The sequence below is a fragment of the Pteropus medius genome, unplaced genomic scaffold (genome assembly GCF_902729225.1).
Source record: "Pteropus medius unplaced genomic scaffold, Ma_sr-lr_union100, whole genome shotgun sequence".
NCBI lineage: Eukaryota > Metazoa > Chordata > Mammalia > Chiroptera > Pteropodidae > Pteropus > Pteropus medius.
Genome location: NW_024343732.1, coordinates 1,981,430 through 1,998,305, shown reverse-complemented (window position 1 = coordinate 1,998,305; position 16,876 = coordinate 1,981,430). Strand labels below are relative to the sequence as shown.

Sequence of the window (16,876 nt, the reverse complement as noted above, 5' to 3'; positions counted from 1 at the left end):
GTGGCTACAAGCCAAAGTTGAAGAAATGTGAGACAATACCAAAAACCAAAACAAGTTACATTTATTAATGGCGACTATCCCGGTTGTCCAGGAGAAAGGAGATTCCCCTCCCCCGCAGGAGTCCCCAGAACAAAATAGAAATGAGGGAAGAACCCATACAGGAAAAAGCCTCTGAGGTCCTTGTGTTTTTTATAAAATGAGAGTCCTTAATGCGGGGCCTCCAAGCCTTGACCAGGAGTCCAGTTGCCTGAGGTGTGACCTCAGACCCTGCCCTGCAGACCACCCAAGCCCCCTGACAGGGACACTGGATAGAGGCAGAGGCCGGCAGTGAGCAACGGGCTGCTGCCCCATCACACGCTCATGGTCATCCCAGGCGAGTACTGCAGAGAAATGGGGGGGTGGCACGCAGGGCGGGCTCAGCTCTGCCCTAGGCTGGGACCAACCCCCCCACCCCCCAAAAAAACAGATGGGTCTGGGAGGAGGTGGAGAGAAGGGGAGGGAGCAGGTATCAAAGTTAGGGAGGTGAGGCCACCCTGGGGCATGGGTCCCAGAGTCGGGGCAGGATAGTGGTAGGGCTAGTGAGACCAGGGCAGGAGAGAGGAGGGAAGGGGAAGGATGCCGCGGCCGCCCCCCCACCTGGCCCGCCGCGGTCACGGTCTTGCTCTGGCCCCCCGGCCGCCCCGCCGGGGCCTGCCCGCCAGGCCCCTCCGGCCCGACGCCGCCGCGGGTGGGGAGTCGACGCAGTCGCTTACACTTTCGCTCGGGAATGGGTGCAGGAAGGTCCCTGCGGCCGCCATCTCGCCATCGTCCCGCGGGGTGCCTGGGGCGGTGCTCAGGCCGGCCACGGCGCCGGGGGAGCTCTGGGGGCGGCCGAGGTCAGTGTGCGATTTCCGCCGGCTGGCCAGGTCCCTTACTCGGCCCGCCCCGAAGACCCGCCCCACCCGAGTTCAGCCCCTCACCTTTGGCAACCCGTCCATGTCGCCCGAGCCTGTGGACGACAGACACACGAGGACACAGGCTCAGACGCGTCTGCACCGGGCTCGCCCCTCCACCCCCGAGCCCAGGGTCTACAGACCTCGAATTTCCCCAGCGGCTGGGCACCCCCTCCCTTGGCCCAACCCGCTGGGGATCCCGGGCAGAGGGCCCAGAGGGGGATCAGAGCTGGCTGCCAGGAGTCTTCATAGCTTCATAGTTACTGGACCCTCCCCCAGAGCAACCCATGTCACTGAACCACCCACGGAGGCTCGACGCGACCCAGACGCCCCCACGGGGAACACAGGTGAAGGGGCGGGGGAAGGCCGCCAGGGGGCGCACGAGGCTCATGAAGCGGCTTAGGAGAGGAGAGCGTCCAGGCCACCCACTCACCCAGGGATCCGTTCACGTGATGAGGTTCCAGTGCACTCATAGCGGCCATGGGGCCCTCGGAGCCGGGGCCGAGCGGGAACTGCGAGCAGAACCGTAGCGTGGGATTTGGGCCACCACCGCGCCAGCTGGGCCATCGCCTCCAGCGGCCACCACCCCGCAGCTCCCTACTTACATTAGCCCTGCCAGTGCCCGGCCCCATGGGGTTCATGATGGTGTACATGTTCTCGCTGGAGTTGGTGGAGTCTGCGGGGAGGATGCAGGAGGGTGTGAGGGAGGCCCCCAAGCATACCCCTCGCCAATGCCCCACTCAGGCCCTACTACCTCCAGGGCTGGGCATGATGGGTGTTCCAGGGGGCCCACCTCCTCCTGGGGGTCCCTGCACACAGAGGGAGAGAAGGTGAGAAAGGCCCCCCACCTACCATCCAACAACAACTGCTCACCCCACCCGCTGGCCCATTCTCAGCCCCATTCACCCCACTCACCGTGTAGCTGCCGGGGGACGAGGAGGAATAAGGGATCTGGGGAAAGGGGCAGTGTGAGCAATCTGCCCATTGTACCCCTCACATCCCTAACCTAACCCACCCCCCACTCCTCTACTCACTGAGTTGCCACTAGGGCTGGCCCAAGGGCCCCGTACTCCAGAAGCCCTGTAAAAGACCATGGGTGGAACCTGGAGGCTGGACCAAGGCAGCATTCCCACACACACCCTGCCCTACTGGGCAATCAGCCAGACCCTCACTGCAGATGTTGGCTAAGCAGCAATTACTTGGAAGTCCCAAGCCATCACTCAACTGGCCTTTGGGCCTCAGTTTCCCCACCTAACAGTGGAATAAACAATATTCCAGGCTGTTGTGTAGATCCAACCTAAGAAGCTGGGTGGCCCCCATGGGCATATTCCCAGGGTCCCTTAGGGCCTTACATGTTCATTGTGGGCAGGCCTGGGCCAGTGAGGGAATTGGGTGGGGGCCGCATGCCAGCTCCATAGCTCTGTGAAGATGAAAGGGCTGTGAGTACAGGCCCAGAGGGGAGAACCCTTGAAGCCCCCCACCTGGGCCCACCCCTTACCTGGGGCCCAACATTGGCCATGCCCCGTGGAGGAGTCACCCTCTGCATTGGGCCCATGCTCGGATGCCCTGGGGTGAGGACAGAAGGAAGGTATCTTAGGCCGGGACAACTCCCCAGTGAGAACATGCACTTAGGTGGGGGGGGTCTGCAACATGAGGTAGCAGGAACAGGACACTTAAAGCTGGGGTCCTAAAGGTGGTAGGGGGACACCAGCTAGAGCTTCCCTACTCACCCTGAGCACGTGGGGAGGGGTCCATGGCGCCAGGGAGGAGGGGCTGGGAGCCAGGGAGGCCCACAGGAGGCTGCGGAGGGGGTGTGGCAGCACTGAGTGTGGGTGCCTCCACCCCAGCCCAGCTCCTGCCCCCCTTCCCATTTTCCCTCTCTCACCTGACTCGGCATCCGCAGGGTGGGCCGGGGGCCCCCTGGGAACCGCGGTGACATGAAGGGCTGGAAAAGGTGGGCTGGGGGTCAGCACCTCCCCCAACCCACTCACCTCCCTCAAAGCTACCCAGTTCCTGCTGCTCCCAGGCCACTACCCTGGCTTGCCCTCTCCTCCAGGCCAAGCCAGCAAACCACAACTGGCTCCTGGTGCATGCAAGTGCAGAGGGCCAGGGAGTGTGTGGGCAAGGGGGCGGGGCATCACAGGTCCTTACCTGAACATGAGGCCCCATCATGGGGGCGTTGAGGTTGTGGGAGGGCGGCTGGGAGCCGGGGGGGCCCTAGGAGTACAGAACCAGGTGGTTTGGGAAGAGCAAGATCACCTGAAGCTGTTTCCTGGGGCCCTGCTGAGCCTGGCTGGGGATGGGACACCATGGAGGCAAGAGGGTGGGACACCCATCTGCAAGACGGGGAGAGCCCCCTATGGGAGGGGTCACAGGAGGGAGGCTGGCTCACAGAGCCATGCTCTGCAGACCTAGGCACCCTGGTAAGCACACCCACAGGTCAAGTGCCCAGAGACCCTGCCCTCCCCTGTACTGCAGCACAGGCACTATGGCCACACCCTCTATACCCTCGCCAGCCCCACCAGGGCCCACATGCGTTTCCCCACTGCACCCACACCCTCCCACCCAACTTTAGCTTGCCCATCTCAAGGCCTCTCCCAACATGGGACTCCCATCCCAGTCACTGCCCACATCTGTCACCCTTCAACACATGTGCACCCAGGGTTGAGGGACAAGGGGCCCCAGCTCTGGCTGTACCTGGAAGAAGCCAGGTGCCATGGGACCTGCTGCCATTGCATCGTTGGGGCCCATGCTCCCCATCACAGGGCTGGGGGCAGCTGCAGCACTCTGGAGGGGTAGGGGAGACTTGAGGGCTTGGTCAGGCCACTTCCTGCCCCAGTGTTTCATCCTCTCCTCAAGTAGCCTGTCCCACAGAACAGGGAACGCAGGCCATCTGACCCTCTGTCCACATACAGGATGCCAAGAGGGTCCTCTGGGTGACAGAACAGCTGTCCCCCCTTCCAACCTCGTTTATCAACCCTGATAAGGCCACAAATTCAGATTCACTGGGTGGCCTCAGTAGGGGCTCTGCCTCCTTGCTGCACCTGAGACCCTGGAGGTAGTCAGGGCCCAGCTGGGCTAAGCCCATAGCCCCGGAAGGACAGAGATCCAGAGATCTCAGCCCCCAGAGTCCTGAGCCTGAGGATTGTGGGAGTCTGAAAATGCCAACCACCCAGGAGTGGCATGCACTCAGCCATCCAGCACAGGCTGGTTCTGTCTGAATCCAACTTCCTATGGTTGGGGGCACAGTCTCCCACCCTTGGCTCTTCCAACCCACCCTGTGTCCTCTGGCTGGTAAGGCAGCTTAGCTGGACCCCCAGCTCTACCCAACATGCCCCAAATAAACAGACAAAAGATCAATCGGCAGCTTCAAGATGAACCTTCCTCTGTGAGGCTCCTCCTTGGACCTTCAGCACAGACCAGTCCCCTGCCCCTCCAGGAGGAAGAGAAGAGCAGGACTCCCTAGGTTCTGTCTCCAGGCCCCAAACCGTTTTTCAGATGGAGGAGGGGAGAAGGTGCCAGAAGGGTGTCCCCTTGTGGGCCAAGGGCAGAGATGCTGGTGGCAGGCCCAAGCTGGCAGGGGGCAGGCTGACAAGTCACTTCCTCTAGTTGGTCCTAAGTCCCAGGCTTGTCAGCCTTTGGGGCTCACAGAGCAGGGGGAAAGGGTTAGTCTACAGCACAGAGGGAACACAGCAAAGGATAGGGAAGGACATTGAGGAGACAGGGGAGCACTTTTCCCAGGGCCTTTTGACTCCAGTCTGTCTGCATCACCTGCCCTCCCCCATCAGGCCTGAGAAGGAAGGGGATAGTCTGTCCTGGTCACAGTTGTCCCAGGGGCTGGTGAAAGCCAGCACACAGGGCACTCAGGAATTTCTGGAACTGCAGCTATTTGGGCTCAGAGGGGTTAAGCACTTGCCCACAGCACAATCACACAGCACTTCCTGCCCTACAGGAGTGGGGTAAGGGGCCCCTGGAAACACACCCGTCCCTCAGTGGGACTACAGCCGGGCTCCCTTCCTGCTCTTCAAAGGTCAGCCTCTAAAAGATTCCTGCCAGGCCCCAAGCTAGGGGTACCAGTAGGAGCCTCCCCAGGCCTACTGTGGCTGAGAACACTCCCAGCACAAGTCATCTGACAGCCCACGGGACCCTGGGGCAGGGGACAAAGTTCTCAGCCCCCTTTCAACTGTGTGGGTCCCTCCTGCCTCTATCTCATTCTTCACACATAACCCCATGGCATGGAGCAGATGCCTGCCTGAGTAGCTGGAGGGGGATACCTCTGAGCCCTGAGTGTGTCTACCCTCCACTGCCTACCCCATAGGGAGGGCAGAGTGGAAGGAGCAGCCCCCCTTCTGAGCCATAGCAGGCGCCAGAGTGTTTCCTGATGGGGGAAGGCTTGAGGTGGGGGCAGCTGCATACCAAGATCTAGCCTACGAGTTGGGGTAAAGATAGGGTACCCCTCATCCCTGCGGCTCCCCAACTCTAGGCCCTGAAGGGTTAATGCACGACCAGCCCACCCTCCCTGGCGTGAGGCCGGAACTGGAACTGGACACCCCCATGTCAATCCACCCAGAGGCACTGGCCTGCGTTGCCATGATTACGGGCTGGGCTTGCTCCTGTTTCCTGGAGACGCCAAGGTAACCCAGAGCTGGGAGGGTGGGGGAGGCAGGCAAAGCACCCCCACCTAGACTGGCGGCTGCAGGAACCTGTTACCCAGTGCGTGCCCCTGGCCCACGGTGCCCGCTCCAGCTCCCCTACACACCCTGCTGCCATGGTAAACTGGCACTCACTGGGAAGCACTGAGCTGCTAACATGGAGCTCCTGAGCCCCGCCCTTCAGGGAGGCCAGACTCCAGCTGGGGCACTGCAGGGGGTGCTGCGAGAGATCGAAAGGGGAACTGCCCCAGGGACACCAGAGAGGCACAGGGAAGGGCCCACAAGGCATCAAGCATGCACAGCTCCAGACAGTTCTGGCAAGACCAGAACACAAGGACGGCAAATGCACAATGAAACCTGATGGGGGCGAAGAGCAGAGACCCCGGCTCCCATGCATGCGTGTACAGTGTGCACTTCAGGGATGTGGTGAACTCCCCCATCCCTCACAGCTGCACCCTGGCCCTGCAGAGGCATGCGCTCAAGTGCCACTGCAGATAGTGGAGGCAGCCAGCCTGGAGAGGCCCAAGGGGAAGAGGTGAGGGCACCAGCTGAAGAGCTGGAGCACAAGGAGAAAAGAGTGGAAAGGGGGAACTCCCCCTGAGCTGCACCTCCCCCAGATGCCGGCTGAGCCGCTGCTTCCCCCTCAGACTCACAGCTCCTATCCCCCAAGTTCTCCTTGACCTGTAGTCGACCTCTCTGAGGGGCCAGGGTCAAGAGGATAAAGGCAGGGGGCTGCCATCTGTTCCCCATGACAAGATGCCACCCAGGCCCCTCTCTAGACAAGCCTCGGATGCCACGTACCCCGCCCCCCCCACTCAACTGGGAGGGAAACCGAGGCCAAAATAGTAAGTCACCAGCCCTAGTCAAATAGCAAGGTCAGAAAGTGTCCTAAGTGCTACCAGCCACCCCCAGTACCCCCAGTGGGGGCCAGGCTCCCACTTCAGGAGGCTCAAAGGCTGGGGTGGCAGAGGAGATGCAGTGATGGAGGCAGGAGCTGCAGTGTCTACCCTGGACCACTGGGCTCACGTGAAGGAGGAGTGGAGGTGGCCTTGGGAAGATGTGGGGGCTGCAGTGCAGTGGAATGAGCCTCCCCCACCCTGTGAGTGACCCTTTGCCCAGCCCGTGGTAAGCCAAGCCCAGGCGACGAAGCCTCCCTCAGGCCCCACCTCCCTGCCAGTGCCTGTCCCTGGGGTGGGACTCACGTAGTCCTGGAAGGCCTTGGCCTCACTCGAGTGCTCACATGCCTCTCTGCGATCAGGTGCTGCACAGTACAAGTCCCAGAACACACTGTGGGCGGCAGGGGGGATAATGGTTTCCCCACGCGCCCCCGCCCAGCCCCCTCCATGGTCTGTCCATGCCAGCCCCGCACGCACCACCACCAGGAATGCAGGAAGCCTGGGGGCTCCCCCAGCGTGATGTTCTTCTCCCATCGGATCTGCAGAGGAGAGGGAAGGCAGGTGAGGGGCTGCTGCTCACATGATTCTGCCTTACCTCAGGCAGAGAACACAGGGCAGGACCAGTGGACCAAAGAAAGGGAGCTGGGAGCAGACAACTGGGTGAGTACAGGAGCAGTGGATGGACAAATAGGCACCTGTATGCCAGCCGTGGGCCCAGACCCACCCCAGCCCTCAGTTCTCAGGGCCATCAGAGGGGACATCCGATACCACCACTGGAGCACCGATGGAAACTGGGAGAAGAGGACCCTGGGGGTGGCCAGGCCAGCTTACCTCAGACAGAAAGGTCTGGGCTGACTTCTGGGCACCAACATGCAGCAGGTACTCATACACATACAGTGCCAACCTGCGGGCAGGGTTGGGGTGGCTCAGGCTCTCAGGCCAGGCAGATGGGCAGGTGGAGATGAGGGGCAGAAGGCCCACAGTGAGCCCTCATCGCATCCACCTCCGGCCTTACTCACTGCCCACATTTGATCCCCTAATTCTCCCCATCTTCCCCACCTCTCACAGGAGAGGCATCCTCACAAGTTGCTCAGCCTGGCCAACTCCTATACATCCATCAACACCCAGCCTGTAGGCTCCTCCTCTAGGCAACAGTGCCAGCAGTCCCCGACTTCCCACATCCAGGCCAAATTCTGGTCAGTTCAACGCTCCTTCGTGGACCAATTCCTAGCCCCATCTTGTTGATGCGATGACCCCAGAGCAGCCTTGGCCCCAGGGAGGCAGAAGGCTCCTGGGAGTCATTTCGGATTGTGCACTACATGGAGTCTTCCAGCACGTACCCTGAGCCATGTACCCAAGGCCAATACCTCACTCACTCCCAGCCTTGCCTGCTGAGTAAAGAAAGGGCCCTCCTCCCTGAGGCCTTCCTCCCCCATATATCCCTGGGCCCCCATCCTCTTCCTTGGGATAGGTGCCTGCCAACTATCAGTGCCACAACTTCTCCATAGGAGCCCCCAGAGAGAGTCTGGGGCAGTGCAGGTGGGGAGAGGAGATGAGGCCAGCAGTGCCACTCAGCTGCCAAATACCTACAGTGCATGGTACCCCTGGACATGCCAATTTGGCTGCTGCCTACCCAAGAGCATGAGCCAACTGTCAACCAGCAGCACTCTCTTTGGGCTGTACAAGGAGGTCTGCCTAGCCACACCACCTCCTAGGCCTCTCCATCCTCCACCTCTGCTTCCATCTCCCAGTCCCCCATCCATTTTCCACACTGGCTAGCAGAGGGACAAGATCCCACCCTTTAGCCATTTCCCAGCCATCCACTCTACTGACATGGGGCCCTCCTGGCGACCCCTGGGTCCTCCTACTGCCCAGCCAGGCCCCAGGTAGGCTTGGAGGTTTAGATCCAAGATTAGGGGCTCCCTAAGGGCCGGCCTGAGGCTATGCCTCCAGCTCAGCTAGCCTCTCTCCCCTGGCTGACAACCCCAACTAAAAATAACCTTGCTTTAATTCATGCTCCTGCTCTCCCATCCTTTCCAACCAAGCTCCTTGATCCTAGATCCTCCCACCCCAGCCATGCCATTAGACCCCCGCCAGCTCCTGGTCAGACCTCACTAAGGTTGTTCCAACCCTCTGTCCTGGCCCCTAGTACCCACTCCACAGGTCTGCCCTTGCCCTCGATCCTCCTCCTTCCTTCATCTACCTGTCCATCTTTTTTCATTCATTCATTCATTCATTCACTCATTCATTCATTCAACAATCACTCAGCGCTTTCTCATGCAGGGAACACAACAGACCCCTGTACCCCTGGAAGGACAGTATGGCAACAATACAAGAAGGTAAGTTATATGGTGAGTTGGAAGGCAATGTGTGCTATAGAAAGACAAGGGGGCACCACTGGGGGGTTTGGGTAGTAGCTGTCCCAGGGCAAGATATGTCCTCGGCTCACACTGCACCATGTACCCTGTGACAAACACTCAAGGGACAGGGAACAGGCACAGAGTCCACTACCACAGAGAGGTAGGACTCAAGGTGGTCTTGCAGCTCCGAGTGTACGTCCCCCAAGACTGGCTGAAGTCCCCACCACATAATCACACCCCTCTCGGCAGCATCAGCCCAGGCCCCCCCAAATTCTGACACTGCCCACTCTGGCAGTCTCCAGCATCTGCCCCTCTCCAGCGCAGTGGCTTTCCTGCCCAAACCCCTATCCCAAACCCCGCCCTCCAGGCTCACCTGTCCAACTCACTCCTGTGATCCCACCCCTTCTCAAGGCTGGAGAGTGAGATGCCCAGAGACAGGAAGCAATACAGAACATGAGGTCCAGGGTGAGAGGAGGGCATGGGCTATACTCTAGCTAACCCCCAGGGACAGAAGGATTCCCTGGGCCTCCTGAAGAAGCAGCCCTTGGTCCCACCACATCCACCAAGGGCTCCATGCTGCCAGCCGACTGGACCTTCTGTCTCCCCTGGCCCTGGACAGTGCAGTGGTAACATCTGACCCAGGACACAGGTCTAAGAACCCACCTTTGCCTGTTCTCCCCCTCAGCCCAGGTCTCTCTTCTACCCTCTCTGGGCAGCCTCCCTCCGAATCTGATGACATCTTCATACAGCTGTCCACAGGGCACTACAGCCTGGCTTCCCTGAACTTGGGATCCACTGTCCACCTGGTATCAAAAGGCCCAGACCTGACATGCCCCTCCCCTGGTTACTCCCACACCGCTGGCCTGCCCCGTGTGTTCTGACCGGGGTGGTCTGGCCTGGACTCACGTAGGTATGGCACATGTTGTCCCTGAGATAACTACTTATTGAATTTAGGGTAAAACCTTAAGGAAAATGCTCTCTCCCCTGCACACCTAGTACAGGCCACTGACTCTCTTACTTAGATTTCGACAGGGCCCCTCCAATGGCTGCTCTCTTCCAGCTTCTAGTCTCCACACACCCCTTACAGCACTCCTCACTCAGACCCTCCAGTGCCCTAACACACATACTGGCCACCCTCCACCTCAGGGCTTTGCACAGGCTGTTCTTCCATCTGGGTACTTATGCCTAGAGATCTTCATGGCTCCACTGTCACCTGTCAGAGGCTTCCCTATCACATCTAACCCCTACCCTGACCCATCATCTTATTTATCCCCACCTGACATGTCTCGCTGCTCACTGCCTGCAGTCCCCACTGAAATGTAGCTAGGAGGGCAAGGATTGGGTCTCTTTCCCTCCCTGCTGAGCTCATAAGAGTAACCTGGGCCCCAGATGCCAGACCTGCTCCTGAGATGTTCAGAGAACTAAATGAGGTGGTCACTAAGCATTGGCAAAGGTCGGTGCTTACTAGTTCAGTGTTAAGGATTTGGGGTTTTATCCCAAGAACAAAGAGAAGCCAGAGAGTATTCTCAGTTTTGCTGACTTCTCTTATAAGTTGGCACTTTAATTTTTACCAGGATTGAGTTTCAGGGAGGAATTCTGGACTGTTTATCTTGCTTTCAGTGAAAAGTTCTGAAACGGGGACATTCAGCCAGGTTGATTCGGGTCCTCCAGGAAGGACTTCAGCCTGAGGGTCCAGGTTCTAAGCCCGTTACAGGGAAGGGCAGGGCTCTAGATCCAAATCTAAGTGTAACAAATGACCTGCAGAACAAAGAGCCCACCCATGGGAAGGGCTCCTTTAGCAAGAAGGCACATGGGTGGCAGGGAGCATGAGGCAGTTCAGGGAGGCCCTCCCTCCAGAAGGAACAGTGCCTGGCCCTGGAGTGTTCACAGGCAGAAGAGCACATGGGCTGTGCAGGTAAGTGGTGACCTAATGGGATGTGAGAGACTCATGAACTAAAATGCAGCACGACCACCGTAATCATCAAGAATTACCATAATTATCAGGAATTATGGTAAGGAATGTTCCCTGCCTAGCGCCCTCCTCCCCTTAAAGCCCCTGGATGCACATGCTGCTGGGGGCAGGGAGATGCCCCCTACTCATGAACTTATGTCACCCCCCCCATTTGATCAAATCCACCAGCCATGTCCCACTGATGCCCCCAAAGGTACTCTCCAACCCACATATTTCCTACCTTCCCTTTGTCACCTCAAGGCAAGGCCTTCAGCTATTTCTTGCCACCTTCCTCACCAGCCTCCTACCAGCTTCTGCCTCTTACAGATTTTCTCCCACCCAGCAACCAGTGACCTCCAACTCATAAATTCTACCTTGGCCTTCCCCCACCTTCCCATTCCCTCCCCAGATGCCTCCTCTTCTCAAGTCCTTCCCCATAGGCTCCTCTGTGTCCACGGGCTCTGCTGCGCCTCCAGGACTTAGCTGGGGAGGGGAGGGGTCCTTCCTCTAGAACCTCTTATCCATGACCCCCGCAACAAGAATGCCCATGGCCACACTGAGAAGTGAGACAGACACACAGTGACTCTCTCAACTGCTGGGCTATTTGCCATCTCAAACCAATCCCAAGGGAAAAACATGAGATGCCCAATAACACTGGCTGTGGTTGTCATTTATGAAACTATTCTAAACCCACTTGGCAGCACTTAAAGTTCTCCAGTGTGTGTGTGTCTGTGTACACATATATATGTATATGTATGTACACATATGGGTGTATATATATGCACACATATACATATATACACATATATATGCATATATATATATATGTATATACACACACACACACACACACACACACATAGCAGACGTTTAGACCTCTTTCCTCAATTCACCAAGGCAGAGCTTCTGGAGCCCTGGGGGAGAGATATAAAGGAGACAAAGGAGTCTCCAACTGTCCCTGTTATCTTCATCCCTAATTTTAAAAGACCCAAAACCAACCAGCAAATGCAAGCACTAGTTAGTTCTGGGTGACAGTTGCTCATGGGCTTCCCCATAGGCTCAGAATGTTTACTATTTACAGGAGAGGCTGTGTCTTGCTGCAGGCAGCCCACTTGGACCCTGGCCTCCCTCTTGCCCTCCAGGCCACCCCATCATGGTACTTCCCAGACTTTGCTGTGCACCCCTGAGAGCAGGGACCCACAGTAAGTGTACCCAGCAGGCGCTATGTCTGTTTCTGAGGCAATCTTGCTCAGACTCCGTGTTGCGATGGGGAGTCAGAGGGGCTCAGGAGAAGGAAAGAGAGGAAAATACAGTCCCAGGGTGTGAAGGACCTGAGCAGTGCAACCCCTTCACCCCATTTCACAGAGAATGAAACCGAGGCCCAGAGACGGGAAGTGGCTCGGTTGGTGGCTGCCTGCTAGGAGTACCCTGCCTGCAGTATCTCACCCAGTCCTTGTGAGAATCCTGCAAGGCTGGCAGGCTACATTTCATGTGGGGAAACATGATCAGAGCAGCCAGCCAGTCCCTCTAGTGTTCTCTGTGTTCAGAACTCGTGAAACTGGCAGGTCACTTCCTCTCCAGGCCCCAGCATCCTCACTGGTGAAATGGGGGATGCAAACATCCGGTGTTTTCCAAACTTTCTCAGCAGCAGAACCCCATCTCCAAACCAAAACTTATCCATGACCCTCTACAAGAAATGGATGAGCATAGGATGGCCCTGGCCATAAAAGGGACTGTAGAACCAGGGACACAATGGTATCTCCAGCCTAGGGGGAGAGTGGGAGTGGTTTTGCAGATTCCTCCATTCTCCAAGACCCGCTACTGGGCAGACTAGGGAGTGAGGAGATGATGAAGGAAGGGGCCAAGATTTGGATAATTCCCTCTCCAGCTCCAAGAATGAGGCTAGGTTCAAAGAATAAAATCTCTCCTGAGATGTCTGACAAGATCAAAACCCAACTCCCGACCCCATCACCAGCAGCTCAAACATCTGATTCTCTCTGTTTTCTGATCTCCATGGCCACATCTAAGCTGCCATCATCAGCTCTCACCCAGATCACTGAGCTCACCTCCCCCAGATCGTCCTTGCCTCTACTCCCAACCCCCTGTAAAACCTATTCTGCACAGGAGCTAGAGTGTACTCACACACACAAGCCTCTCTGGCCCATACGGTGTCCTCGTGGGCTGCCCTTCCCCCTACCCACAGCAACAACCCCAGCTCCTTTGCCAGGCCTCACCCCAGGGCCCTTGCACTTGGTGTGCCCTCAGCTGCCTGCTCTTCCTCCAGGTCTCTGCACACCTGACTGACCCTTCATACTTCACTATCACTTATTTTCCCACTTTGTTTTCTTCATAGACTATCTTAAGATCATCCCTCTGCTTGGCCTCCTATCCATTTGCCCAAGTAAAGAGACCTGCCTCCCTGCTAGGATGTGGGATTCTTCAGGACCTGGACCTATCTTCCCAACCATCACATTCCACCCTAGATGCAGACCAGGACACAACTGCTGAATGAGTGAAGTATTCCCACTGGGTAAGTGGTAGCCCCCAGACCCAAAAAGCTGTGTAAGAGAATAGCCAGGGACATGCTAGGATCCCCCGGGTGGTGCGGCCAAGCCAAACACACCCTTCTTCCAACCTGGGCAGCAGCCAGGTACCAGTTTTCAAAAACTCTTCGTGCTTAGTGCCTGGAAATGAAGCATAACCTCATAACAGATGGGCTAGGAAGGCCTGGAAAGGCAGTTAGCTGCCTAACATCTTCTGGCAAGAAAAATCTCTTCTCCAAAATGACCCCAAAGCTAGGCAGAGAATGGACACCTGTCCGTGTCAAAGAGAAATGGGGGGAGGGGGATTGTCAGCCAAGGCGGGACAGGAGAGAGGTGCAGTAAGCCCACATCCAGAGCTCCTCTTCATTGCCCAGACATATAAGTCCTCACTCCTGGCCTGGCCCTCAAGGAGCATCATTAGGGGACACCCTCCAGAATGACCCAGCCTGTTTCCCACCAAGGCCACTCTAGGTAGTTGGACATCTTAGGATCTTGGGAATCGGCCATTGGCCATCAGCCATCAAAAGCTTTCCCTCCTATGCAGGCCCGTTTCCCTGGCACTTTAACAATACTGCAAGCCACTGGGTGTCCTTGCTGTTGGAAGGTCACAGCTTCAAGACCTTTCAAATCCTCTCCAATCCTAAAGGATGACACTTATTAATTTGCACTTCTCAGGAAAGGAAAGTGAGCCTAGGAGAGGGGCGCTCCCTCATCCAAAGCCACAAAGCAGGTAAGTGGCAGTATCACCTTAGGAATGAAGCCTCCCTGCCCTAGACTGAGTTCCCATTTCTGAGAGCCTCCAGCTCCAATTCGCAGGTCTGGGAGTTAGGTACCTGTCCGCCTACCAGCCCAAGAGCAGCCCAAGTACCACAGCCCAGCACGACACCCAGAATAAGAGGGGGTGCTTGTGGCCTCTGCCGTCCAGGGGCCCCGCCCCAGGACTGAGCCCTACGGTGTTCCGACAGGCCCCATCCAGTTGCCCAGCAGACAGGTGGCTAGGAGTAGGTAGGGCCGGCACCCCTCAAGCCCTCCTCTCCTCTCAAGCTCTTCCTGAGGTGCCGGGGTTCTAGAGAGGCCAGTCTCACCCGGCCCAGAAACTTCCTGGAGGATCTGGGAAGCAGCCGGGATCGCTATCCCGCGCGCATGCAACCTCACTCACCCAAGTCACCACTGTCCCGGAGGTCTCGCGACTCTCCAGTCCTGTTTGGATCTCACGCGCCCCCCTCAAATCTCTCACCTTGAATCTCACGCATCCCCGCAAATCTCGACCCCTTGAGTCTCTCACGAGTGTTTCGCGCCCCTCAAATCTCGCGCCCCTCGGAGCTCCCGCACCCCTTCAACTCTCACGCCCTCTCGGATCTCGCGCTTCCCTTCAAACCACGACTCTTTGCGTCCCTCAAGTCCCCTGAGTCTCGCGCGCCCCTTCAAATCTCGCGACCCCTGATGCCCCTTGGGTCTAGCGCGCTCCCACAGATCTCGCGACCCCTCGAGGTACTCGGGTCTCGCACGCCCTCGCAAATCTCGTGGCCCCTCGAGCGCGTTCGGGATCCGCACTCTGGGCAACCCGCGCCCACGTGCCCGCGCGATTCCCGCCATCGTTGGGGTCCACGGAAGCCGCGCGGCCGCGGAGTCCCGCCTCCGGCCCCCGACTCACTTCTCGCGGGCCTGGCTGTCGGAGGGCACGGCCGAGCCCTTGCCCCCCTTGGCGTACATGCTGCTCCGAGCCGCCGCCACCAGGGCCCACACCTGTCAGGCGGCGCCGCTGGCGGCGCTTGCCGTAGCCATAGCTACCCCACGCCTCGGGCCTCAACGCCCGGAGCCCCGCGCGGGCACCGCGGGCATCATCCGCGCGGGGGAGCTCCACACGGCCGCAGCGGCGGCAGCGGCGGCAGCAGCTCTAGCTTTAGCCACGGGTTTATTTTCTTCCTCTCTTCCTTCTGCGCGGGCTGTTCCGGGAAGCGCGCGCCCCCTCCTCCTGCCGCGCGCGCGCCCCCGCCCGCCACCTCCCCGCCGCCCGCGGGCGCCGCTCTTAAAGGGGCGATGGCGAGTGCACGGGTGGGTCCCGCTATCGGGACCGTGGGCCGAGCGCGCACGCGCAGTGCCCGCCCGAGGGGGGGGCGGCTGGACTCATGCGAGGCACGCACGAGTGGGGAAGGCCACCAGGAGATGCACAGCAGGATACGGCTGATCTCAGCTATACATACACTCCCCAGATAGGACCAGCCACCAAACTTGCACAGCCACACACTCAGTTGTAACTACACTCTCAAAACCAGGACACACTAGAGTCCGCACAAATACTAGAACAACTACTGAGTCCATAAAGCTACGAGAAGTCACACTGGGTGTATCATCCCCACACCTAGCTGGCCTAGGGACATGCCGTCACACACAAGTACACACAGCTCCTATAGTAGCTGTCACAGAACAGTGAAACACAGCCCACCGCTGACATAGGCATACAGCCCCACAGAGACACGTGTAGGCACAGCCATGACACAGCTTCCAGCAGCTGGGGAAAGAGCCCACGCAGCTACTCGGAGTCATTTGGGGCACTCCACTGCAGCCTCCCGAGGGCTCCACACACAATCGTGGGGTCTCATTGAGCCTTTGGATACCCACAGCTACCCACAGCACACAGCCAGGCAACATAAAAAAAAGCTCCTGGGGTACCCAGGCCAAATTCTGGGAGCCACCCTGCACTGTTTCGCAGACATACCCTCTGTCAATAGTAGGTGCTGGGTGACTGTTGACGTACTGGGTCACTCTGGCTGGCTCCGTCTTTCAAGCTCAGCGTTGCCAGCTGTAAATTGGGGCAAATCCGACCTCTAATTGCCCCTCTTCAGGAATAAGGGGTACAGAGAGCAACTGTCCCATTCCTCCTCTTGGGTCCCTTCTTCCCCAAGTGAGCGTGCAGAGGAGGTGAAGGCGGACACTGAGACAAGGACACTAGAGGGCAGGGGTGCCTGGTGGGGGCCTGTTTGCCAGGGTACTTGTAGGCTGTGTGAGCAGACATGTGTGGGCCGGGGCGGGGGAAGGTGTTCTAGTTGTGAATCCAGGTCTGGAATGGCTGCCATGGATATTCTTTTTTTATTGTATGCAACCGCGGGTGTGTGTGAGGGCATGTGTGCATCGTTGTGCCTGGGGGATTGGCAGGCACCCAGTGAAAGGTCGCTGTCTGGGCAACCGTCCCTGGCTCTACCGCAGTGTTGTGTGTCCGCAGCGGTTGTGTGGGGCCAAGTGACACAGCGTCAGGTTGTGTGCACACGTGTGTGTGCGCGTGTACCACCGCGCGTGGGTGGATCGGGACCTATGTTGTGTGGTTGTGCACTCAGGTTTCCTGTGTGGTATGTGTCTTGACAGAGACACCACCTCCCGCTTCCGGCGGACCCTCCATTATGCCTCTTTCTTAGAGGCCGCCCCCCCAGTACGGACCCCGCCCCCCCAACCCCCCTCCACACACACTCAGGCCTGCAGGCAGGAAAGTCGGGAACCGCTGGGGTTCCAGACGCGCCAAGAGGAAGGGAAGGGCCTGGCCAGCC

The 16,876-nt window shown here is 58.4% G+C and overlaps 1 protein-coding gene across 12 annotated transcripts; it reads right to left on the bottom strand.

Annotated features, from left to right (window-relative positions):
- Positions 1-38: 38 nt before the first annotated feature.
- Positions 39-15,322, bottom strand: SSBP4 (single stranded DNA binding protein 4). 12 transcript variants are annotated; one of them, XM_039867893.1, is made up of 18 exons: positions 14,989-15,322; positions 7,312-7,384; positions 6,958-7,019; positions 6,787-6,871; positions 3,630-3,795; positions 3,084-3,149; positions 2,818-2,877; positions 2,663-2,732; positions 2,431-2,498; positions 2,285-2,352; positions 1,967-2,012; positions 1,848-1,883; positions 1,687-1,741; positions 1,538-1,608; positions 1,366-1,444; positions 960-988; positions 637-860; positions 39-380 (listed from the first exon to the last, which is right to left on the bottom strand). In XM_039867893.1, the coding sequence occupies exons 2-17, from the start codon at positions 7,371-7,373 to the stop codon at positions 651-653; spliced, it is 1,233 nt and encodes a 410-aa protein (XP_039723827.1). In that variant the 5' UTR covers positions 7,374-7,384; positions 14,989-15,322; the 3' UTR covers positions 39-380; positions 637-650. The 12 variants fall into 12 exon arrangements, with proteins under 12 accessions (XP_039723827.1, XP_039723833.1, XP_039723829.1 ...); XM_039867899.1 differs by having other exon boundaries at positions 3,630-3,719; positions 6,787-6,845; positions 14,989-15,320; XM_039867895.1 differs by having other exon boundaries at positions 753-860; positions 14,989-15,318.
- Positions 15,323-16,876: the final 1,554 nt, after the last annotated feature.